This window comes from Astatotilapia calliptera, chromosome 15, assembly GCF_964374335.1.
Source record: "Astatotilapia calliptera chromosome 15, fAstCal68.1, whole genome shotgun sequence".
NCBI lineage: Eukaryota > Metazoa > Chordata > Actinopteri > Cichliformes > Cichlidae > Astatotilapia > Astatotilapia calliptera.
Window position 1 is genome coordinate 10,166,994 of NC_137436.1, and position 26,941 is coordinate 10,193,934.

General features: G+C 40.5%; 2 protein-coding genes across 7 annotated transcripts in view; both read left to right on the forward strand.

Moving 5' to 3' along the window:
* The window catches only part of LOC113037383 (prospero homeobox protein 1), a 53,806-nt gene extending 41,050 nt beyond the window's left edge, over positions 1 to 12,756 (forward strand). For all 5 annotated transcript variants that reach the window (XM_026194387.2, XM_080289708.1, XM_026194392.2 and 2 more), the window contains one exon: positions 12,162 to 12,756. In XM_026194387.2, the coding sequence (XP_026050172.2) occupies positions 12,162 to 12,285 (124 nt within the window). In that variant the 3' untranslated portion in view covers positions 12,286 to 12,756. The remainder of the gene's footprint in view (positions 1 to 12,161) is intronic.
* Positions 12,757 to 14,445: 1,689 nt separating this feature from the next.
* Positions 14,446 to 26,738, forward strand: LOC113006810 (N-lysine methyltransferase SMYD2-like). Of its 2 annotated transcripts, none has more exons than XM_026142998.2 (12): positions 14,446 to 14,861; positions 16,453 to 16,516; positions 17,888 to 17,998; positions 18,099 to 18,159; positions 18,944 to 19,068; positions 20,652 to 20,719; positions 22,334 to 22,436; positions 23,120 to 23,230; positions 24,250 to 24,370; positions 24,899 to 25,073; positions 25,631 to 25,739; positions 26,408 to 26,738. In XM_026142998.2, the coding sequence occupies exons 1-12, from the start codon at positions 14,692 to 14,694 to the stop codon at positions 26,486 to 26,488; spliced, it is 1,299 nt and encodes a 432-aa protein (XP_025998783.2). In that variant the 5' UTR covers positions 14,446 to 14,691; the 3' UTR covers positions 26,489 to 26,738. The 2 variants fall into 2 exon arrangements, with proteins under 2 accessions (XP_025998783.2, XP_080145838.1); XM_080289712.1 differs by having other exon boundaries at positions 25,705 to 25,739.
* Positions 26,739 to 26,941: the final 203 nt, after the last annotated feature.

Genomic DNA, 26,941 nt, shown 5'->3' on the forward strand with positions numbered 1-26,941 from the left:
GGGAAGTAGCATCACTCTTCAATCAGGTCCTGACCCACACATACTTTGATTTATGATCATACAATCTAGCACATCATCCATCATAAATAAGGGAGATTAGGTGAATAGACTGAGGCTGTGGATACAACAATTCCAGCTTTAGAGATGATGTATTGTAACTGCACAGTCTCGAAAGCTACAGCAGCAAATTAAAGGTTCAGTTTTCTGTATATTAAGGAGCAGAGCAAAGGTGAAGACAGAGAAAAGGGAAGTTAAGACAACAAAAGGAAGCGAGACAGACAAGGACAGAGGGGAACTTGGCACCGGCAGCCTTCCTGCTGAAACGGAAAGGCAGAAGTGGAAAAGCAAGAGCAGTGGAGAGTCGGGGAGAGAGGGGAATTTGCCAAAGCTGCTCGGGAGGGCCCTCATTACGATATTAAACAAGATTTAATAAGTGAGAGTGATTTGATGAGGTGATTATCCTGGCCCATTAATCAAGCAGGCTTCTAGCCTCGCTGTAATATGTCCCATCTTTCCGCATGTACCAAAGCCTCTTTAGATGCTGAGCTCCTTACTGTACTAACGCCGCTTCAGAAACACCACCAGCCTGGCAGGGAAAAAAAGGCATATTACGTCTCATCTCTCAAGCCTCTGGGTATTTTTGAGACTCGCTCATCCCTCCACCTCCCCATCCGCGCTTCTGGTGCATCTGATAAATTGAACTCCTTAACATGTGGGTCAGAAAGTAAAGTCTTATCAGAGGAAGCTAAGAGTGATAACTGGCAATGATAACGAAAAGGCATCTGTTGGCTTTAAGGCTTTTGGTTTGAGAACAGAAGTTTTACAGACTCCATTGGATTGCTGGGTTTTGAAAAGAGGTAGGGGCTTCGAGTACGCGTATACGTGTGTGTGGATGGGCTGATTCATAGAATGCTTCTCGGGAAAATAAAGTAAAACTTCCATGAGAACATGTGAGAGCAAGCACAGTCCACTGTGTATTTGCAAGTAGATCACAAAAAAAACTAATGTGACCTTGTAGAACTTGCAAAACACAACTTTTGGAGGCACTGCAGTTTCCCAAACCCCAAGAAAGTCAATTTCCAAAAGCATGTATTTAGGATTGACCCTCAAAACCCCAGTGATATAAAAACAAACCCCCCAAAAAATTGATAGTCACTCAACATTCAGACAAGGGTTGATATAAAAAACACTGATGTATCACTGATCTGGGCTGAGATCAATGACTGGTCAGTCAGCCTCATGCAGGTCTGATTGCATATTACTTATTGGATGTGCACTGCAGGCAAACCAGCACAAGAAAATTACACTGTAGCACTCAAAGCTAAAACACTAACACTAGTATGTAGTTCGCCAAAGTAAGGCACAGAGGGAAAAGCACGAAAACATTTCTACAAGACCTAATGAGGTCCATTAGGTTTAAATCACCATCATCCAGTCAATCATGGATGTATATTAAAAAAAAAAAAAAGCTAATAAAGTGAAAAATGGATCAAAGCAATTACAAAGAAAATTGTGGAAAAAAGTGAAAAAAAAAAACCCAAAAAGGGTTGATATCCTGTTATCTGATGATTTTTAAACATACTGGAAAATGATGTAAGTTCCTGACTTTTTTTTTTAACTTATGGTCAAAACCTCTTTCAGTGCCACAAACTGCAGGAAATAATGCACAAGCAGAGAAAACAGCTTAAATTCACACGATGAGGTCTGTTTTCAGTGCACTGCCTGCTAATTGGAAATCTGACTCATGCGTTTAAAATGTCTAAACACCACCTTTATAATGCATTTCGGTTATGTTTGTGCGCTACTGAGCAGCTGCCTCAAGTTGAAGATGAGGGTGAATACAATTTACAGGCTGCACCTATTTCATGATGTACATCTCCAAAGCCCATTTGGGAAAAGTAACATCCTACTTCTCTAAGCCTGGATGGCAGCATTTTGCTATTTAGCTACATTTGTGAGTAGGAATAATAATAATTTTTTAAAAAGCGTCACATGCTGTGCACCAATGAATGGAAGAGCTACACAAGGTGAACTGGAATAAAAAACAAACTGTCAAGTAATTTTGATAATTTGGGAATTGTTTGATTTTTCAAGCTGAAATGCTGAAAACTGATTTCACATTCTCAAAAAATGTAATAGAAATGCTTTGCTTTTTCTATTACACGTGTCATCTGAAATGTTTGACTGTTAAAAGCAGCTAAATCTTATCATTACAGAACAACAATAAGATATCCTAAAATAACTTGTGTTTAAGGAGAAACTTTCTAAAGCTTTAGCCCAGTCAGGGACTTCCCGATTCCAAATATTTATAATAATTTTGTCATTTACAGTGCGCAATGATGCAGCAAGGGGTAAATATAACCTCAAGAGTGGGAGAGAATAGGTATTACAAAGACAGCTAACCCCCCCCAAAAACATTTTAAAAGCTCAAGTGGAAGAAGATTACATTAAAGCAGGCGTGGGACGGAGCTTTTTCTGGGAACTGCCTGAGAGTATTAATAAAATAAGCACAGAAAATATAATACAAGAATGTTTTTATCAACATAATCCAGAGAGATGAGGCCAAACCAACCTGGAATATAATCCCAAGGAGAAGGTCCCCTGGTTATCTGTCATCAGGGACACACACCCATACACACATATGGACACACGCTAATACACAGTCTCTTTCTATGTCTCGCCGTCGCTTCAAATAATCGACTCATAATCTTAAAAGGATCTTGTCCTTTCGGTTTCATCTTTACTGCAAGGGTCAAGAGGTCAACTGCTGGGTGAAGCTATCAAAGTGAATATTGACATCAATATAGCGTGCATTTAATAGCTATTATAGTCGTACGTAACTCCTAAACGTGTTTAGATTTGATGGATTTTAGTTTAAAATCAAGTGTTTTTCTCTAAATTCCTTTTACATAAATTGTAGGTGTGAATCCTGCTCAATTTACGGTGCCACAACTTATAATAAAAGAAGTAGCAAATATTTTGTGAGGACTGCCTGAGTGAGAGAAGTAGGCGTTTTACTTGAAGGACAGATCCAACATGAATTCGGTAGCTGACACTTGGAGGACTGTAAGACAATGTCGAGCAACTTTCTCTGTCACTCTGTCCCTCCCTCCTGTATCCTCTCTTTCGCTCCCTCTCTCTCTCTTCTGTATCTAAGCAGCATAATTTGAGTAAATGACAGGGGAACATCTGCTGTGCATAAGAGAGAGGCCAACACTTTAACATGCAGATGTCTCTCTCCATCTGCATTAATTCAATAATTACCGCAATGGAGGCAGGAGAAAAAATCTTTTTTTATAGCTTAAGACAATGTTATCTGTGCCAGTTGGTATGGGGAGGGCAAATTGGGGGTGGGGGGGTGCGTGAATGAGTGTGTGTACGAGTGCATGTGCTGCTGGAGGTTTGCGAGAGGAGGGGTAGATTATTACACCATTTAGCCAGAGCAAGCTGTCACATTGCAGAGAATCTCACTAATTCCATTGTGCCCTTGGTGAGTCACTGACAGACTCCAAGTGACTGATGATGCCTCAACGCCACCACTTGGCCACTGGACGACCAACCAGCTTCACTTAGGATATAACCGCACATGTCTTACATTTAATGTGCGTGTGTGCAATGGGGGATGATTAACCCGAGTATTTTAATGCCTGCAGGGGTATGACAGGGTATGCATGGGTATTTAGTGGATGGTGTACGTGGTAGACATAGTGCTCGGAGTTGTGCTCAACGAGTAGAGTTTTTTGTTGAATGAGACCAAAGAATCCCTTCCCTCGTGCCTTCAGAGCTGTTAAATGCCATTTGGAAAACTCCCAGTGTCGTAAGATTTTGACTCAAAGGAGGTTTCTTTGTAGCTACTCTATCATAAAGACCTTTTAAAAGGAAGCACTAGTGGGATGGTGGTCTTTCCAGCAGGTTTTGCCCATATTTGCAAAGGATTTCCAAAGATATGTTCGACTGACTGCTCAAGACTTTGACCAGTCCTTATTTTTTAGTTATTTATTTTGTCCAAAAGCTTAGAGAGTTAGTTTTAAACTTCCATTTCAGAGTTACTGAGGTTGCAGAATTTAGAAATAGTCTGTTTTGCCACATCTTCTTTAAATATTTATAGCAAGTTTCTTGGAGTTGATTTATTTACCCGACATGAAGTGAGATTTAGCAAATTCCAGTAAAGTTCCCGATAATTAACAAAAAGGAAGAAAAATAGGATGTGCCAAAATGGACAAAATTTGCCGGTGCTGTGATAAATTGTCCAAATATTTTTATAAATGACAGGTTTGACTTTTGAGAAAAGATTGGGGGGCAAAAAGTGGCAATTTTATTAATTTACCTTTGAATTAACAAAATAATTGGGGGAAAAAGTGAAAATGTCTGAACACTTAATGAATTTACTGCAAAGACACCGGTCTTGAACTACTGACTTCAATCTTGTGACATTTAAAATATCAGACAATCATATTTCGATTGGACACTCTCAACTAAAATGAATAAAGGGCCACAGAGAACATTAGCATGTAATGGTTTCCATTCAAATAAACCTAATTACTTTATTGAAATGTTGGCTCCAATATCTCATTTTCAAGAAAAAGCACTTAAAAGCCATTCAGAAAAGCTCAAAGAACGTTAGATGAAATGTGAAAACAAAACTTTAAATGACCATGCACACTGTACCCAATCTCCTTCGTTTATAACGCATACCTGTGGACCAATACAGCATGTTGTAAAATGTATTAATGTGGTCCATCTAACAGAAATACCCCAACAATCATTTAATGCACCTGAATTCTCGAATAAAAGGTCACAGAGTTTGTGTGTCACACTCAAACTGACAAACACAAATCATTCCAGGATGTCTCATCGTACATGTATGATAACACACATAAATAAACAGACATCCTAACATAATCCCATCAGCATGCATGCACTTGCTTCTGCAGCCACACAGCACCTTCATCCAGGCAGAGTCTCTCACACACACATATCTGACTCTTACATGCCTGCTAAACATAGGGACAAAGGAAAATATCTGTATACTTGGCAGGCCAACTTCCTTTGATTGCAGCAGTGCTGCTGTAGGAAACAATGCACAGGCACTATTAATACACCAAGGAGAAAGAGAATTCCTCTTAGAGGAAAGCTCAAAGGAGCCATCGGCCAGGCTATTTACAGACTTACTGACTGATTGGATGACTGACTGCACTATACTTAACTGTAGTCTCTGCATCTTGTCTTACGTGACTCTTTTTTTTTCTGCAAGGACTGGTGATGAATACAGTATAATGTACATTAGAGGATGAGTGGTACATATTCTTCCATAATACTCCCTTTTTATTTGTTTATACATCCTTTATTTATTTGTTTTGTGACACTTTCAGTGCACAGATATTAATTAGAAGCAAGTGCTTAGGAAATGTAACAGATCTCTTACGTACTTGCTCTGCTGTGTCACATCAACACGCCTGTGACATTTGACTGGCGGTGAATAGCTGCCCAGCCACACTTATGATCGCCTCTCCTTTCTAAAAGTGCCCAGTTAAAGAGCATCAAATCCCCACTCGCTAAACCCACACAAGCCCAACCTTCATTAGCATAGCTAACAAACTCCCTGAAAGAGCAACAGTGGAGGGAGAGAACAATGGCAGTCTATTAAAGGGGAAGATGAGGGGGTGAGACGAAGCGCAGAGGGGGAGAAGCTATTGTTCTGGTCTTATTTAGCCCTTGCTGTCACCCTGCAACTGTTGTCACTTCTAAGTTTAGCTGGACGGCTGAAGAGGACGGCGAAGAGAAGAAGGAGGAGGGAAGGAGGAAGAGGATAGGAATAGGGTAGGGAAAGATGGAGGACAGAAAGAAGATAGGGAGGAACTGAAGACAGTTTTGAACCAAACAGTTTTGTGGATTCCCTACAAACTTGGGAGCTCCCCAGTAACTAAAAACCTTCAAGGGCTTTTTTCTTGCATTTGCATTGCCAGTGGAAATTCTGTAGCAACACAAAAGCTGCTTGGTACAGCCAAGGTTAAATTGAATACTGCATCCAGAGCATATGGGCTCAATAAACCCGAGACAGTAGTGCTTTGAATTAACATTAAATACTGAAGTTTAAACACCAACTCAAGCTTGATTTAAAGCCTGAATTACGGAAGGATGAGAGAATACAAAAACTAAAAAATAAATGTTACAAGTAGGTACACATGTTCGGTTGAATGTTAAACCAAATATCTAATCAGTCAATCACAGCAACATTTAAGCATTTAGACATGGGTACGACGACCTAGTGAAGACAAACCAAGCATCAGAATGGGGACGAGAGGAAGACAGGTCATTTAAGTGACTTTGAATGTGGTGTGGTTGTTGGTGCCAGACAGGCTGGTCTGAGAATTTCAGAAATGGCTGATCTACTGGGATTTTCCCACACAACCATCTCTAGAGAATGGTCTAAAAAAGAAAAGCAAAAAAAAAAAAAAAGAAGAAAATACCCAGTGAGAGGCAGTTCTCTGGGTGACTATGCCTTATTGATGCCAGAGGTCAGAGGAGAATAGCTGGACAGCTTCGTGCTGAAGCAGGGTAACAGTAATAGTAGCAGAAGACCACATCGAGGGCCGCTCCAACAGGAGTGTCAACAGGAAACTAAAGCTACAATTCACAAAGGCTCACCAAAAACTGGACAAAAAAGATTGGACAAAATGTGCCTGATGTGATGAATCTCAATTTCTGTCGCCACATTCAGAAAGCTGGGTCAGAAATCTGTATGTGGTGGAACAGGATATTCATATTATGGAGTTCCAGTCGACAAATCAGTTTCGTGAACTGAAGAAGATGTCATTTCCTTTACACGAGAAATTCTTTTGTTGCATGTCAAGGGAAGAAACACAGTATTTGTTAATGCCCATAGGTTGTAGACTTCAGGAAGACGGACTGAAAATTATTAATACTAGCGACAGGGTGAGGAACTTGATTATTTGAGAGGGAAGGTTTGGATAACTTTTTTCCTTTAATAAATGAAATCATCATTTAAAGCTCCATTTTGTATTTAAAAACAAATAAAAAATTGGAATATTCAAAAACTCCTAAATCGTTTCTGTTTAGGATGAATTTTGTGTTCTGTAACCTAAAAGTGGTTTTAATTCAAATAAGATTAAAATGATTAAATTGATCTGCATAATATCTAACCTTATTTATATTTATCTTCATTGTCTTCAAAGTCCATGAACTCAGAGGTTATGCCTCTGAGAGATCCTCTGTTTTGAGTTCAACTAGCGTATACAGTACTAAGTAAGTACTTTATTTACTTACTTTTGAACAAACCAGATGGCTTTAAAGTTTTTTGACTGTGTCTTGCATGGTTTTGATGCTACTGATAAACACAAACACACACACACACACACACACACACAGTGACGGACAGGCTCAGAAGGTAAAAACAATAATGGTCTCATTGTCACAAGTGGTAAAAGAAGAGGAAGACTGAGACAGAATAGCCCAGCTGTCTGCTCATAAAGCAGCCGATGGCTGAGGCGCTAAGCCCTACAGTGAAAGCAGAGCTTAGGTGGGTGACACAGGGCAGTAGACCCCAATCAGCCCTATAGTGTAAGGCAAGAGCCAAAGCAAAGACACATGGATAAACAGTGGGAGATGAGGGTCTGCGCCTGCAAAGCTCACAGAGCTAAGACGGCAGAGTAGGCAAGCAGGGACTGCATTCCCCCCCTATCCAGGAGTGGAGACAGTGTGGTTAAGGCTTTAGGGTTGGCTCCCCAGCTGAAAGACAAAGGACAAAGTAGGATGAAAGACACTGTCTCAGTCAAGTCAACGAGTTCATCAGAAAGACTGAGGAATTACTGTAAATTGCCTCAACTCAGCTGTGGGGAATATAGGGACAATTACACAGGGTCTTGGCATGTACCCACTTCTAAAACACAGCCTGGAATTATCAATTACTCTGTCCTCACTTCTCTCCACTACATGCAAACACACAACACTGTCCATCTCTCAAGCCGTGCACTGCTGTTGACCTGTAGTTAGCACAGCAGCCTGGAAACAGCTTGCGATGACAAGGTCACGAGTACGAGGTGACGAGGGCTCGGTCACTGCCTCTCCAAATCCGAAAGTAGGAAAGGTCTTTAACCACAATGGATTTCACACACAACCCTCCTCCACGACCTCACTGTAAAGAGGTATTAGCCGGTGCTGTTTTACGAGCTCAACAATGCGACGCTATACTGCATATTTCCATTAATAGTGTGGCCACAATTATAAGAGCCTGAAAACAGCAACAGAAGAAGTGAGAGAGAAAAAGAGATCTGGTGATATGAAGATAGTAAAACTGATTTGTTATAACCTTTTTGGTTTGATCAGGTTGGAAAAAACTACACAAACCAGCACTGACACTATACACAATTGCATATTCTTACCTAGTCCACATCTCCAAAGCGTGAAAACACACTCTTTAATTCACTGGCCCAGTCTTGTTTAAACTGGGAAGGCTGAGTAACAGCCTTTTTTTATTTTCTTTAGGGTTAAACCCAGAGAATATGGAACTCCAGGCCTCGAGAGCCGGTGTCCTGCAGGTTTTAGATGTGTCCTTGATCCAACACAGCTGATTTAAATGTTAAACTATCTCCTCAACATGTCTTGAAGTTCTCCAGAGGCCTGGTAATGAACTAATCATTTGATTCAGGTGTGGTGACCCAGGGTGCGATCTCAAACCGGCTCTCGAGGACCAACGTTCCCTACCCCTGGTTTAACCCAAGGACTAAAAATCTACCTGTTTATACAAAAGACTTTCTTTTGGGCCAAACAGGCCTTGAGTCTACAACATCTTGTTCTAACTTTAACTCTTTCCCCCTTGGACACAAGTAGGGATAACCCTTGTTTTTCTTTTCTGAACTCAGCAGTTTGTGTCATATTTCAGGTCTGCTTCTAGAACAAAATGATTGGGTATCAGAGAGTGAGAGTGATCTCTGCCTCTACAGTTTACTAGGGCTACCCTTGGAAAAACCCAGAAACTGTTCTAATGGTTACAAATGTCATCTTTATGGGATGGTACCATGGTTAGCACTCTAATCTCACAGGAAGAAGGTCAGTGGTTTAAGCCCTGACTGTGTTTTTCTGCGTGGGGTTTTCTCCGATATTCTCCCACAGTCCAAAGACATGGGGTGTGTACTGAGCCCTCTCCTGTACTCACTCTACACCTACGACTGCACGGCCACTAACAACTCCAACATCATTGTGAAGTTTGCGGACGACACTACAGTGGTGGGTCTTATCACCAACGGTGATGAGACGGCTTACAGGGAGGAGGTCAGCGCCCTGACCCACTGGTGCCAAGACAACCATCTCACCCTCAACGTCGCAAAGACAAAGGAGTTGATAGTGGACTTCCGGAGGTGCAGAGAAGTACACACCCCCATCACCATCAACGGCGCTGCTGTGGAGAGAGTGAGCAGCTTCCGGTTCCTTGGTGTACATCTGGCTGAGGATCTTACGTGGTCAGTACACATAAACAAAACAGTGAAGAAGGCGCAACAGCGCCTCTTCTTTCTCAGGAGACTGAAAAGATTCGGCATGAACCCCCGCATCCTCAGGACCTTCTATCACTGTGCCATTGAGAGCATCCTCACTGGATGCATCACCACCTGGTATGGCAACAGCACCGCCTACAACCGCAAAGCTCTCCAGCGAGTAGTGCGGTGCTCTGAACGGATAATTGGAGGTGAGCTTCCCTCCCTCCAACACATCTACAGGAAGCGGTGCCTGAGGAAAGCGGGGAGGATCATCAAGGACTCCAGTCACCCCAGCCATAAACTGTTCAGACTACTTCCATCAGGAAGGAGGTTCTGCAGCATCCGGTCCCGTACCAGCAGACTGAGAGACAGCTTCTTCCATCAGGCCATCAGACTGCTGAACACTTCATAGACACCTCACCTCCACTACTGGAACTTCAACATTTTGCACTCCATACTGTACAGTAATGCCACTGTTTTGCACATGTCTCAACTCTGTATATTTTTATATATTTTATTTATTGTTGACTCTATTTAATTTGTAAAATATGTGTATACACACACACACACACACACGTAGAAAAACATTTAGTATACACATCCAGAATTTTTTTTTTATTTATTTATTTTTGCATATACTATTATATATTGTACATACACTGAACAAAAATATAAACGCAACACCTTTGTTACTGCTCCCATTCCCCATGGGATGGACGTAGAGGCCTAAAATTCATTCCAGATACACAATATAACCATCCCTCCCAAACAGTGGTCACAAATCAGTCCAAATGTGTGGTAGTGGGCACATCTGCTATATTGAGATAATCCATCCCACCTCAAAGGTGTGCCACATCAGGATGCTGATCTGACATCATGAGTAGTGCACAGGTGTACCTCAGACTGCCCACAACAAAAGGCCACCCTGGAATGTGCAGTTTTGTCTCACAGCAAAATGCCACAGATGCCACAAGCAATGAGGGAGCGTGCAATTGGCATGCTGACAGCAGGAATGTCAACCAGATCTGTCGCCCGTGCATTGAATGTTCATTTCTCAACCATAAGCCGTCTCCACAGGCGTTTCAGAGAATATGGCAGCACATCCAACCGGCCTCACAACCGCAGACCTCGTGTAACCACACCAGCCCAGGACCTCCACATCCAGCAGGTTCACCTCCAAGATCGTCTGAGACCAGCCACCCAGACAGCTGCTGGAACAATTGGTTTGCACAACCAAACAATTTCTGCACAAACTGTCAGAAACCGTCTCAGGGACGCTCAACTGCATGCCCGTCGTCCTCATCGGGGTCTTGACCTGACTCCAGCTCTTCGCCGTAACAGACTTGTGTGGGAAAATGCTCACATTCGATGGCGTCTGGCACGTTGGAGAGGTGTGCGCTTCACAAATGAATCATGGTTCACATTGTTCAGGGCAGATGGCAGCTGAGAATGTCCCAGTTCTTGCATGGCCAGCATACTCACCGGACATGTCACCCATTGAGCATGTTCGGGATGTGCTTGACCGGCGTATACGACAGCGTGTACCAGTTCCCACGAATATCCAACAACCTCGCACAGCCATTGAAGTGGAGTGGACCAACATTCCACAGGCCACAATTGACAATCTGATAGACTCCATGCGACGATGTGTTGCACTGCATGAGGCAAATGGTGGTCACACCAGATACTGACCGGTTCTGGGTCCCCAGATCCCCAATAGCGCAAAAAACTGCACATTCCAGGGTGGCCTTTTGTTGTGGGCAGTCTGAGGTACACCTGTGCACTACTCATGATGTCAGATCAGCATCCTGATGTGGCACACCTGTGAGGTGGGATGGATTATCTCAATATAGCAGATGTGCCCACTACCACACATTTGGACTGATTTGTGACCACTGTTTGGGAGGGATGGTTATATTGTGTATCTGGAATGAATTTTAGGTCTCTACGTCCATCCCATGGGGAATGGGAGCAGTAACAAAGGTGTTGCGTTTATATTTTTGTTCAGTGTATATTTATTAGTTTCAGATTTAGCCATTCGTATATTTTGCCTGTTTACGTTATTGTATTTTGCACAACTCTGTTGCTTGTGAAGCTCGCACACAAGAATTTCACTCACATGTGCTGTACCAATGTACCAGCACATGTGATGTGACAATAAAAGTGATTTGATTTGATTTGATTTGCATGGTCAGTTATATGATCAATCAAGTGCTGTTTGAATTATTTGAATAAATACTCAAATTGAGGCCAAAAATGTGTTTCACAGGGTCATAAATACCTTCAGCCCTTGATCACAAAACTGAGTTTATTCAAGTTTGTTGTGAAATCCCAGAAATGCATTCAAGAGATCTCCCGTTCACACGAATTAGATCGATGGTAGACAACCAGGAGACATGTTATCATAAAGTATCAGTAAAATATCTCAAAGTGGGCTCAATCAAATTCCTGACAGCAAGATAAAAAAAAACTGAACTTGTTTTAGGCCAAACAGGTCAGACCTACTGTATCTATTTAATACCTCTGTCCTGTCTCGTCTTTTGATTTGCCCTAACAGGGTTTTCTTGAGAACTAAATCTACTTAGGATTTATTGTTTCTTATTGTTCCTCATCATTGGAAAATTATAATCCATTCACCTAATCTCTTACTACCTCCCTCTCTTTTAGATCATATTCATCAAGATCATCCCCTCTGACAGAGCAAGAAATCAGCACAACGGGGAGGTCTAAAGAGATATCGTACTGGAACAAGGGGGTTTCTTCCAAATCAAATCAGGTTCCTCTGATGTAATCAAGACGAGACGCCAGAGACGACCGCATAATCTCCCAGGGACATGCTTCCCTTGCTTGCCACGTTATTAAAAAATGAGGAGGAACAAATCTTTAGATTGAAAGACTGGAAAAATGGAATTATAATAAATCGGGGGAATCTGGGGCAAGGTTGGATAAAGCCTTCAGATACAGATGAGGGGCAAATCTTCACAGTGGTTTGTGCTTGTATGTGCGTGCATGTGTACGAGAAAGCGAGCAGGCACGCGCACATGTACTGTAATGTTTGGGAATGGTTGGTTATGAAATATTTCAATTTGCTCAAGATCAAGTACCTGACCTGAGCTTGTCTGCACTAGTGGGGAAAAAACAAAACAACCTCCCCCGAAAAAAAAAAAACCCCACAGGAGTCCTAGTTGTCCAATCAGATAATCTGTCTGTATCTAAGGTGGCTTGTGGACTGTGATGCTTCCTGAATGGGTTCTCAATCACTTGAGGCTGTGCTTACAATAAAGCACCACATGATGGCACAATGTGACAAATGTGGATGCCAGATAGAAAAGGAAAACTCTCTCTCTCTTAATCTGGGCATTCATGATCTCCAAGATGAATAATGTCCCACTTTTATTACACAAAGTAATCAAATATTATTATAGCTAAATGTTTAACTTTATTATTTTTATGGTAACTTCAAAAAACAGCGCCCACAACTCAACGACTTAACCTGTACCACAGCGTGAGCATCAAGTGTCAAGACCTTCCTGGCCTTTACCACCAGATGGCCTTGTTGAATTGCACTTAAGAACATAACACTGTGGATCTACTGCAGGCCATACATATGTCTTACACCTTTCTTGTGTATTCATAGTCCATTAAGATATGCAGCACAGGAAAGAAAAAACTGAAATAGTGAAATAACTGAAAATAAGAGAACTGGTTATTGTTCCAATACAATGATTAGCTATACCACAAATTAAAAGGATTAAGAAACTCTTAAAAGCAACACCTTCTGCACAGGTGACTGAACAACCAGTCGTGGTTATTATATAGTTAACTAAAACTAAGCTCAAATAATTAGATAATCAAAAATAAAAACTTAAAAGAAAATAAACACTGACCAATATAATATTTTTAATAAATCAAAACTAAACGAGACTTAACAAACTTAATGAAGAGAAATTTTATATTCATACGTACCCAGCAGGTCCCTGAGATCATGTGATTGGGGCCTGCAGGCTGTGCAGGATCTCTCCCACTGAGCTTAAGAACTTTTGACTCTGTGGTATTTGTGCCATTTATACTGAAAGGTGATACATATATGAAACATTACTTTACCTTTTACTTTCAGAAGGAGCCAAATCACTCTGATAACTAAATTAAAAATAAATTGGTTATGATTCTCACTTATAAATTTAAAGTTAAGTAAATAACTGATCTACGCACACCGGTCACTTCACTTCAACAACTCATCAACACTGGTCAGAGAAGACCAGACTGCTCTGAGCTGAAAGGAAGGCCACACCAACTCAAATAACCTCCTGTTACAACCAAGGTATGCAGAAGAGCATCAGTGAATGCACAACAAGGCAAATGAGCTACAGCAGTAGAAGACTACACTGGATGATACTCCTGCCAGCTAAGAAGAGGAAACTGAGGCTATAATTGGCACAGGCTCACCAAATTTGGACAAAAGAAGAATGTGGTGTATCCTGCCCTTTATTAACGCCTCGGCCTCATGGTAGTGCTGTAAAGATGTGGGCGACATTTTCCCTGGCATACTCAGATGCTCTCCACAAACACCAGAACAAGAAACGTGGGACAAAAGTCTGTGAGCAATGTTTCCAGCAACTTAGCAACGCTGGGGTTAAAGAAAGCTCAACGGCACTGAAGATGTATCAGAGAGAAATGTATCGGTGAATTTGTAAAACATTACTTGACGCCAAAGAGAATCCATACCTTTCACGGAGATGAAGAGCTCAACATCACACCTGCAGGAATGCGGAATGTTTCACGTTAATCATACTAATTTCCTGTTGGGTGTAATGTTGTAATGTTGATTGTCGATTGTTACTCGTTTAACTCCGTGTCCACTAGGGGCGATGTTGCACTCATTTTTGGTTGCTCCACATATCTTTCAAAAACCTGGGGGGGTGGGGAGGATGGGGTGGACAAGTTCAGTGATGAAGACATTTACACTTGTGAGGGCATGAGTGACTTTTGCCAAGAGGCTTAACACTTTAATAGCTGTAAAATCGCTGTGTAGCTCCGAAAACCCATCGGCTGCTTGTTTGCTGGGTCCATTCTGTGCCTGGATGCCACTGTGAACTATTATTGGGATGGTAACGCCCTAACACTTGATGCCACATCCCCCTTCTCTTCCAAGTCTCTGGGCTCATTCTGAGAGAAGACACCCCGGGCAGAAGGCACAATGATGGGCAGCATCAAAGGACTCGAGAGGTTTGACAGCCCGGGGAAGGGACGAGGGCTCCGGGTAACCAGACCATTTAAAGTTGGAGAGCTCCTGTTTTCCTGCCCAGCCTACTCCCACGTGCTGTCAGTGAAAGAGAGAGGCTGCTACTGCGAGTTCTGCTTCACCAGGTTAACACTTTGGCAGTGCATCTTTTGCTCACCTCATTAAATGTATACATATATAAGCGCATTCTCTTAGGAAATTACAAAGCCACTGTGATGTTTTGTTTTGCTTTTTACTGGAAATGTGCTTATTAGTAGTTAGGACGATGTGAATTGTAACTAATGCACTACTCCTTTTTCCTGCAGGATCATATAAATTCTGCATATTTAAACACAAATATCGGTGCTTGTGCTGTCTGACATTTTTGTTTCTGCATGCAAGAAATTTGAATAAATGACTGCCAGTGCATCTTCTGAGCTGCCAGGTTGCAAGACGTATTGGGGAGAAAATGTAGCTTGATCATAAAAGTTAGCTTCACAGTTACAAACAGATGTTGAATGGCCATTTTAACATCCTATTTACACAATAATTGTCATAAATAGAGACCCTAAATCAACCACCAGAATCTGTTATGCCATATTCAAAAGCCAGCATCTCATATAAGCCCCAAGCTGCAGGTTTAATATTTGTGTTTATTTTGACAGTCTAGTAAGATCTGGCTAACAAAATGTAGAGACTGTTGGTCAGTTGCCAAGTGTTTTAGGAATTAAAAAGATATTTTTACTATTTCTAGAATTTTATTTTGAAAGTCTGTCAAACTTCTTGTAACACAGGAAGTTCCTTTAACTTTAGTTTTTGGCACTTAAAATTGTAAAGTAGCAAGAGTAAAGGTATGCCACATTATACATAGCCTGTTCCACAAATTTGCAACATATATGCAATTTAAAGTGAAAAAATATAGTCTGGTAATATGTTATCACAGTGTCCGGGCTTTAATCATGTCAATCTAAGAGATGTGTGACATATTCTAGCAGAAAAGTAGAAGAAAAGGGGTTTGGAAAGGCTTTTAATTAACTTTCAGTTTGGAAACAGAACCTGTGGAGGCAGATCTGTTCATAAATTGGTTCGACATACTGAAAGATCATTGTTGATCAAGAACCATTAAAATCAGTTGTGTAAAGCTTGCTTTAACTCAACAATTGAGCAAAAGACAGCATCCTAGAGACAACGTCCTTTGTGACTTGCTCAACTTTACACAGTTCAGTGGTAAGTTGACCCCTGAGTTACAGTTGCTCTTTGCAATAGGTAGTTTTAGTGTGTCATGCTTTCCCACTGGTTGCTCCGGCCCGTAAGTGCCTTATGTAAACCTAGTGTGACTGCAGATGGTAAGAGCCTCAGAATTATACTGGTGAACTTTTTGGCAGCTTTACTGATTCAGTGTGTTAAAAAGACAGCTGGCCTGTCAGAGGGTCTGCTCTATTAATACCACAGTAGGTTTTAAAGCCCTCCATTGCTATCAGTTACAACAAGCTACTAGCAACTGCTATTTCATGTGTCAAAGTTATGGAGCAAACATTTAAATGTCTATACATGCACAACTGAATACTATTATGCTACTACAATTCAGTATTACATAACCAGATGCATTCTTGTGGATATGTTGGCCCTTTGAAAATAAATGGTGCAAAGATGTGTACGGTCTCAGGGTGATTTCTTTTATATCAACTCAGTGCCATCCGCAGGGTAATAAAAAAAAACTGTTTTTGTAATTTATAGGACACAGCATTTGGCAAGATGTGGGAAGTGCAAGAAAGCCTTCTACTGCAATGTGAAATGTCAGGTAAGAAAACATCCTGCAAAGTCACAGCTCTTGTGTGAATTCTTTAAAGTGCACTGCGCAATAATTAAAAAAAAAACACATCTATATTAAAACTTGGAGCTTAAAAAGTCTATTCCAGTAGTCATAAAGCCAGGGTACATCGCTGACAGGTCGCCTGTCCACCAAAGGGGCCAACACATGGAGAAAGCACAAACCCACAAGCACAAACCCTCACATCTCATACTTACAGCCAAAATAGATCTACCAGTTGGACCGTGGGAAGAAACCTACACAGGCATGGGGCCTCTTTGAATCATTCGATTTGAACCCAGAACCCTCTTGGTTTGCTAACCACTGTTCCATGCACTGCATTCACTACATATGTCATCATTATTTTATGGGTAAACATGACATCTAATCAATGTCTTTAGGCTCTTCAAATGTAAATCCTAAGAAGTGTAAAATGACAAAAAAAAATGTGCGACTGTAGAGAGGACAAACAAGTGGCGACACATCATCAAGCTAAGCTCTATATTTCTGCTTCAGTACTACTAAAGGTGCAGTTGACAATAAGTGATAAAAGCCAAAAAGATTTTCAAATTATCCTGCTCTTGCAGCTCTGCTCTCAATGTTCCTCCCAGCAGACAAACGCAGGCATTTGCAGATGCTTCATGTGCACATATAAACAAAGTAAGTCAATTATAACATTTGATTTTATGTAAGATTGAAACCTGATTCTCCTTGGTGAAAGTCATCAGCTTAACTCATTGCACCATGAGAGCTTAGCTTACATCTTGAAAGGATTTCTACGATCTTTAGTTAAATATCTCAAAAGACCTGCTATTGGCCAAAGTCTCATTTGCTCAATTATTTTAGCCTGAAAACAGATCCCAGAGCAGGTGTACTCGTCTAGTTCTCTCTCAGACCTGTCAAATTAGAATTTAGTTTTCATATCCAGTGTCCAATGACATAAATATATCATTCATGTGTCTTCTAATGTAGTCTCAGCAGATGTACAGCTTAGCTGAACTTGGTTGTTCTATGCACTTCTATATGCATGCATAGCATGCTCTATTATGGAGTGTGTAGGATGCAGTGTTGTTTATAAAGTTGGGGACTAAGCAGATAATTGAGTGGGCCATTCCATGTTGGAGGAGTGAAGAAGCAAGGGTAACATTAGATTAACAGAGTGCCAGCATGCCACCATGCTACAGCTTAATGCCACAGCTGGTGGTGTCACTTAGGGGTTGCCAACTGTTAGGCCTTCTGTTGTAGTGGTACATAAACTGTCAATAGTTGACTGAATTGAATGTACTCACATTTCACTTGGCCATAAAGTAAAGAGGGGCTTTTTGTTTTTTTATGCTATTATTGCATTTACGCGCTCCTTAGAAAGGGGACTGGGCCATGCACAAGCTGGAGTGTTCGGCAATGGTTGCTTTTGGAGAGAACTGGTGCCCGTCAGAGATATCCAGGCTGGTGGCGCGAATCCTTGCAAAGAAGGTTGGGCAGTTAATAATACATAAAATACAATAATCTCTTTTTTAATCGCTGTCCAGAGTTTCTTAAGGTCATTTCTGCTAAACATGTCTATTTTCTGCAGAAAATGCAGAAAGAACGATGCGTTTGTGAGAAGATGTTGCTCATAGGAGAGATGCAATCACGTGAGTACTTATTTCTTTACAACACAAGGAGAAAAAACATACATGATTTCTTGATGGTGACTTGGCTGTGGTTGCTCTTTATGAACTACACTTATCTAGCCACCTGTGTAGTGTCTGTGCAGAAACACTCTACAAGTCAGTCCAAGAGATCCCTAGATACCCTCAAGATATCTCAGAGAAAAATCCACTGAGAAACACCCTCAACCACATCTATATATACCCTATAGATGTGGGTCAAGTGGTGTCCAGACTACATAACAAGTGTAAATGCTTGAACGTGAAATAGGAGCTCTTGGGAACACAGCGCAGATTGCATAAGTGTCTCTCAAGTCAAATGATGTTTGACCAAGTTAACAAGAAGAAACTTATAGTTCTTAGTGCAGTGCAAACCATTAAAAATGCATTTAGTTAATTTATGTGAAAATCCAAATAAATCATGTAAACGCAAATAGAGTTCAGTACAAGTGGATCAGTTTTTAGTGGCTTAACAAACAAAAAAAATGGTCTGGTACGAGGACTGGGCTGAACATTAGTTCAGAGTTCAAAGAAATATTTAATAAAAACTCAAATGTAACCAGAGCTCAAAAATATATTAGACTTAAGCCTCGACATTACTGATAAGACAGGAAAATAATAGGAATCCACACACTTTAGACCTCTCTAGACCCATCAACATGTATAACCAAACAAAAAAGAAAATCTTAGGGTGAAAAAAGCACAGCACCGTGAAACCAGTGAAACAATAAATTATTTTAAATGAAACCAAATTCTTTTATTGTAACAGACACAGAGGATGAAGATAATGAGAAAAGAGAGATGACCGAGGCAGACATTGCCAGATTCCATCGCTTTTACTCCAAACATCTGGATGTGCCGGACCACAAAGAGCTACTCACGCTCTTCTCCCAGGTAATGCGTTGTTACACCATGTAATTTTGATACAGTGAGGACCTTAAATATCAAAAATAAATGCAGGTATTGTGGTATGAAGTAGTAAAAGTTTTCTGTATCTGTCCTTGTGGCCACTGAGCTGAAAGGGGTGTTATAAAAGTGGTGCAGAGGGTGGTAAGCAATGTTCCCTCTAAGCTGGGCACGTGCGCAATTGCGCACTGCTGGCATGGTCTCTGCGCACAGAAAATCTGCGTTGCGCACAAAAAAAATCTAACCTGAATTGAAATTAAAATTAATACTTCAACAATCCTGTTTTGCAGTGTTAGTCAGTGAGTGACTGGCTGCTCCCATTTGGGATTAGAACGATGCCACCTTATCCCATAGTTCAGCCAATAATGCGTATATACGCAGCCAATCAACGCCATTGACAGGCTATGACAGCGTCCTTATGTGCCGACACCGGTGTTTTAGCTAGCAAAGCGGCGTGGCTGATGTGGAGTGAAGCCACGTTAATGACAACGTGTACAACCATTGGAGATGTGAGCAGGACAGACGGAACAATTGATGGAAAAAGTGTAGACTTTATACCAGTTTTTAAATTGTGTTGATAGGCCACGTAAAACCAGAGTAGTGATAAAAAAAAATGCAATGTTTGGTTTTCTTCCTGAATACTATCGTTGTTTATATTTACTGCGGGAAGAAACGATAAAAACGGCGTTTTATAAGAAAAAAGACTCGAAAGCGCTCTCCACCTGTGAGCAAAAACAACCCCCACCCCCTCTTCCTTTCCTATTCGTCCAAAAAAGTACGATGTCGACCAATCAAAAAATGATATGGCAACGTGGCATCTAGTTGTTAAGAAACGGGGTGAAGTTTTAGGAGTGACGGCGGTGTTTTGAGATGTGAGAGATTTGAGACGTTTAGCGCAAATCTTGTGTAGTTAGTGTGTAGTGTAGTCAATAGTTTTGTTGTTTGTGTCAGAACAAGGAAGCGACTACTGAATGTTACAGGTGTTACAGGAGTGATCTGCTGTTGTCAGGCCTGCAGGTATCAGGCTGTTGTTCTTCTTTATCTCATAGTGGACAGAAATAATTTTTTGGAGTGGCACAAATAATTTGTGCACTACACAGGTCAATGAATAGATTTTTTTTTTCATGGTAAGTGGGCTAAAACAGTTAATTAAAAGTAATCTAACATAAATGTAAATGCTGTAATTTGATTATTTTAATAAACCATGTAACTTGGATGGATTAGATGCCGGCGTGACCACAGTGCACACGTCTGCTGTTGCTCACAGTGGTCCAAGGGACCGCTCAGGGAGTTTGTGTGCTCGCTCAGACAAGTGAAAAATTAGAGGGAACATTGGTGGTAAGGACCCATTAATTACCCACAGCCATTCTCCACAGTCACTTGTGTTACCTCTGCATCAGTATAGGAAGGAATCAATATGGTCTGTTGATCCAAACTGGATTTTACTGACTTCTGGGTGACGTGTCAAACGCCAGCTAGTTAGCTGATAGCTAAGCCAAGCCAGCACACACAGTTGTAGTCTAATTTTTATCATAACTCTTCTCTGTTCTTCTCTTTGTCTTAAACAATAGGTTGGCTGCAATGGTTTCACTATAGAGGATGATGAACTTTCCCACTTGGGTACTGCAGTCTATCCAGAGTAAGAAAGAAATGTCACGCACATGCATATGAGCACTTTTTGATTGATGACCCAAAGGAATGGGCATAACTTTTCTTCATAAAACAATAATATATGACAATAGGAAGAGAAAGCAAAAGTCCAAGAGACTGGCTCAAAGGTCATATGGAAGTAATCAAACTATGAAATGAATTGAAATGAGCTTTAAAGTCCGAAGAGACAGTGTTACAACAGCGCGTGCTGACAACTGGAGGGGAAAAGTGAACACAGGAAGTAGAAGAGCTAAGTGAAACTGATTTTGGGATTTCCTTAAAAACAGGAATTGACTTAAATACAACCCCCACACCATGAAAGGTTTTATGAACACATGTAAGGTTTCAGCAGCACATATACTGCAAAGTACTTCCTTACATAACTCTACCTACTGTTGTGTCTCAGTGTTTTGTTTTGTTTTGTTTTTGATTTCCTGCACTTTGTGTTTTCTAATGACTTCTATGGATGTCAGACTTTTTATTTAGCTTTAAAAGGCAGTTTGTTTGGTTTGAAGTCACCAAAGGCCTAACTGTCCACAGGCAGCAATATGCATGATCTGTTAATGTCAGTTCACCTAGTTATTTATACTGTAGAGTAGTTCATCAGTGCAGCTGGCTTAAAAATTAGGATTAGCAAAGAGTGGTGCTGGTTTAGCTCACTGGATTGAGCAGGCAACCAATATGCCATAAGAATAATGCAGAGGCCTGGGTTTGAATCCACCACTAAAGCCATTTTCTTATTGTCTTTCTCCCAGCTTACCTGTCCTCTCTCTAATGTCTATAGGATAAAAGCTTAAATCCCCAAAATATGTAAATTAGCTTCGGAAAACCAAATCAGCATAACAATGTGATGCTAGAAGGAGAGGAGAGAAGAGAGGAGGATGAGTATACCGCCAGGACTTTTCATTTGAGCAGGGTTGTCAGTGACTTTGCTGAGTGCAAGACCCAAAAGATGAAGTTCTGATGGGCGAGTAATTTGTGTTTTTGTAAAGGATTTTAAATATTGTTACCACATGTTGAACACTCGTACTGTAATATGCGCATATGTAATACATGAGGAAGCTGGTCAATTGGAAATGATTGCTGAATGGGGAATTCTAGGATGGGGCTTCTTTGGTACAGTGACTTCATCCAGTCAGTCTGCAAGGACCTGCGGTTTACGGGCTTCTCTGGTTTGTTCCATGCTTACAGACATTGCAGTTGTCCTTATTTTACTTTAGCGAGCTAAATCTGTTTTTGGCTTGTGGTAACCTATTTGAAAAAAATGGTGGGAGTTTGTGGCACAGGCTTAAAAAAATGTGTCTGTTGCCCTGACTTCTGACTGCAGTTGTTGTTCATGATACTGATGAATAGCTGGATTATTGATTATTGTTATATGCTTTTTTCCAGCATGCAGCCCTGGTAATAACATATGTCAGTGTCATGCAAGAGCTCTGTGCAAGCACAGTTTTAGCCTTGTAGTAATACCACTTAAAAATAGTGAGTGATCATGCAAATGCTAGGAGTAATACTAAGCCTCAGTTTTTCCTTCTTATCCATAGTAAGAAGGGTTCGCTTTTGTTTAAATCACTTTCTTTCTTTTGATATCTTTCTCTCTGCACAGCATGGCCCTGATAAACCACAGCTGCCTTCCCAGCGTCATAGTCACGTACAAAGGGACATCGGCTGAAGTTCGGGCAGTGCAGGACATGAAACCTGGAGATGAAGTGAGGAAAAGAGACAGCTGCTATTAGAGGGGGTTGGGTTTTGATCCTTTTTTTTTTCTTTTAAGTGTGTGTGGAGGAGTTGGCTGGCCTTCCTATGCTAGGGCAGCACATGCTAGTTATGTCAGAGTTATTTGTCAATGGAAGATTGACTGAACAACTTTTAAGTTGGTGAGAAACTGATTTTTTTTATGTTAAAAATTAAACTCTGCAATCGCAACTTATTATAATCACTTAACATTAATGCTAGAAACAGGGAAAAGAGCTAGCCTGGCAAAGGTGAAAAGGTACAATTATAACAATAAAGTTTATTTCAACTGAACTCATCTTGTTTGTTTTATCAGCATAAAACTCTTAGAATGACAAGTTACAAGTACATTACTTAAAAAAAGATCAAAGAAGAAGAACAATGTGATTGACACACCAGTCTAAAAATTGTTAAGGGAAAGGTAGAGAACAGCAACATCGCTAATGAAAAGCACCATGTCAATGATAGGTCAGTGTGTCAAGAGAAGCAGGAGATCTGGTTTGAAGGAGGGATGCAGCAGCAGATTTCAGACGGGTTATTTTTAGCAAAACCTTTGCCCTGCGTCTTAGGAGCTATGTGGCAACAAGGAAGAGAAAAAACAATGTCAATGACAGAGAGTGTGCTTTATTTTGAATGTGTGTGTTAAATCCCCTTATAGGTGCTTATCAGCTACATAGACCTCCTCTACCCAACAGATGACCGCAATAACAGGCTGAGAGAGTCCTATTACTTTCTCTGTGACTGCCAGGAATGTAAAAGCAAGTCAAAGGTAAGACCTGGTAATATGTAGAATGGAGATTAAAGCCAAAAATTAATAATATGCATCATTTGGATGGGTGCACATGTAAGAACTGGGAAATGCTACATGCCACAAGGTATGTACTCTCACCGGCCACTTTATTAGATACACCTGGCTAGTACTGGATTAAATCTCCTTTTTCCTTCAGAAGTGCCTCAATTCCTCGTGCCATAACAAGGTGCTGGAAACTCCTCAGAGATTTTGGTCCATATTGACATGATGGCAACACACAGTTTCTGCAGATGTGTCCACTGCACATCCTTGATACAAATATCCTGCTCCACCACATGTCTAAAGGTGATCTGTTAGACTGATATTGATGATTGTGGAGGCCATTTGAATACAGGGAACTCATTTTCATGTTCAAGAAACTAGTTTGAATTTATCTGAGCTTTGTGACATGGTACATTTTCCTGCTGTAAGCAGCCATCAGAAGATGGGTACACTGTGGTCATGAAGGGATGGAGATGATCAGCAACAATGCTCAGTTGGTACTAAGGGGACTGAAGTGTGCCAAGAAACTACCCCCCACACCATCAGACCACCAGCAGCCTGAACCATTGAACCATTACTTTCATGTTGTTTAGATTAATTTCTGACGAAAACATCTAAATGAAATTGAGACTCATCAGACCAGGCAACATTTTTCAATTTTCCATCAACAAGGTATTTTCACCTAGAGCACTGCTCCATTTCACACAATTCTCTATAAACCCTAGAGATGGATGTGTGAGGAAAATCCCAGTAGATCAAAAAGAAGTCCTTTCTTCCCCATTCTGATGCTCAGTTTGAACTTCAGCTGGGCATCTTGACCATGTCTACATGCCTAAATGCACTCAGTTACTGCTATGTGCTTGGATCATTAAGATATCTGCATTAACAAGCAGGTGAAGAGGTGTACTTAACAAAGTGGACAGTGAGAGTATAATTTAGGAATTTGGAAAGCATTGTTTTGACTCTCACGCTCTCTCTCCTGTCTTCATCTATAGGACAAGGCAAAGTTAAAAGTACGTAAGCAGAGTGATTCCATTGAGCCAGATGTCATCAACAACATGGTTCGTTACGCCCGGAAAACTATCAGAGAGTTCCGGGAATTCAAACACACAAAGAATATCCTTCAGTATCAATAGATATCGTTTTGTGCCTTCTACATTGTATCGTAAACTTCATAAGGACCAAAAGGTGAAGAGAACTGTCAGAGTACTGTCAACAAGTTGAAACATATCAGCAATAGTTCAGCATTCAAGCCTAAGTTCCACATTTTCCTGCTTTATTCCAGTCAGTATATTATAATTATTGTCTTACAGATGAAATAGCTGCTTGACATTTATCATTTTTAAATAATTTATTTAGCTACTGCACATTTTTACCAGCAGCAACACCATGACCGACGGGAACTACAACAACAACACATTTCTGTACCTTAACACGTTTATATGACTGTTTGCCATAAAGATAAACCCTGATATCAAAGATAAAGTCACAAAAGTTAACAAGCGTTTAACTGGGAACAAAATGAGGATTGGAGATTTACACAAGTACTGAGTTGTGACCTTCTGAGGTGGAATTCTTCTGTCCCACAGAAGCCCATTTGAATCCTTTGCCAACTATGAGCTTGTAGCCTTGACTCAGTGCCACCCCCTAGTGAGTTGCTGGAGATGTGCGAGCAGAGCCTGGAGGAAATGGGAGCCGTGTTTGATGACTCCAATGTGTACATGCTCCACATGATGTACCAAGCCATGGGGATTTGCATGTACATGCAAGATCTAGATGGAGCTATCAGATATGGCGAGAAGCTTCTCAAACCTTACAGGTATTAACATAAAAACATGTCCCCCCCCCCCTCTGCTGTTCTTTCCAAATGTATTTGTTGTTGCTGTGTTTTTGTTGTTTGTTTTGTTTTGGAGGGTGGGGGTTGTTGTTGTTTTTTGGGTACTTAAAATTAGTCAGATATTGCAGACTGTATTCCTGCAGGTTTCTTTATTCTGGGTAATGTGTTCATCTAAGTTTATTTGTGCCTTAATCTTCTATTTGTTTACATCAGAAAAATCTAAATATGAATGAATTATGCTCAACTAAAACCAATAAGCCACCATACATAAATACATAATTTCAGCTTAAAATCGGCCTTTTTCAAATCGCTGCATTTTATCAACCGTTATGATATTAGCTCATGTTTAAAAGCATTTTTCAAGTAGTATTTTTATTCCAATCTCCCAAAAGCTGGTATAATTTTGAAAATTTGCAAAGTTTGGGGGTTTTCTGTGTGTTTTTTTACTAACTGTACTGCATCTAAAAAGATCGGTGTTATCTTAGATGTGTCTTTTTTCTTCTTCTTTCATTTGCTTATGTGATCTTGGTCCAATGCAGTCATCTCTATCCACCTTACTCCCTTAATGTCTCGTCCGTCTACCTGAAACTGGGCCGATTGTACTTAGGACTAGAGAGGCAATCAGCGTGCACCAGCGCTCTCAAAAAGGTAACATTAGACTGTCTAAATACGAAATAAATACTAACCAGTGAACAACTATTAATAAGGTAATAGCAATGTTTTTTCTATTACACTGCCTGGCCAAATAAAAGTCACCAGCTGGATTTAAATAAACTTAAACAGATAAGCACTTATCTCTGTATAATTACTTGAAGTGATTGAAATGTCTAGGCTAACCCTAACTAACTCTTATTTCTTAAAACAACCAGGTCGGAAATGTATAATTATGTTTAATAGTAAAATCAAGCGCATTTCTACATTCACAATGTGAAGAGAGAAACAGGAATCAAACGGCTGTGTAGGCCTAAGGAAACCACTTATCAATTGGTTAATTAGAAAAGATTGGATCTGGAACAATAAAGGTCTTATGAGTCTGGCTTTACCCTGTTCCACAGTAATGAGGCATCAGGATAAGAAAAGAAGCAGATGAAGTGATGCACACATTATGGCTAGTGCCTACAGTACAAGCCTGTGGGGGGCAGTGTTAGGATTGGGTTTACTTGAGTTGGTCAGGTATTATGTGCCCAAAAAATGAGGTCAGCTGACTACCTGAATATAGAAAAGTGTTCACCTTCAGTATACCTACACATTGAAATAACATACATACAGCAATTGTGTGATGTTAATTAATAATAAATTTACTTGCATTTCTACAGGCAATGGCTATAATGGAGGTGGCTCATGGGAAGGATCACTTTTACATTGAAGAGCTGCGTAAAATGATAGCACAAAAATAAAGAGAACAAGAGAGAAATACCAAGACTGATCCATAAGGACTGCATACACTTTCCAAACTTTGTCTTATCCAAATAATTTATCTTGGTTTTTTCAGGAGTATGTCTTCACGGTTATTTATCCTGCATCTTCCTATCAGTTAGACGCAGGATACTTTTGCAACAAGCAGGTATTTATTGTGGAATTTGCATGAAAATATGACTTTGTGGAAGGTGTTTTGTTTTTTAAATCAAGTAAATAACTTTGATTTGGCTTGAGACTACAGCTGTACTTTGTAACCCAAGAGTTGAGTTGTTTATGGAGGTACGCAAATAGGAGGATCAATGCGTCATGCAATCAGGAGAGCTGCATCACCATATGGGGCCTGTTAAATAAAATTAATGTATCCCTGTGATGGTGGATGCTTCAGCACCTCCTAGAACTCCTTTTATCTGATGTTGATGTTTCACTGTGAT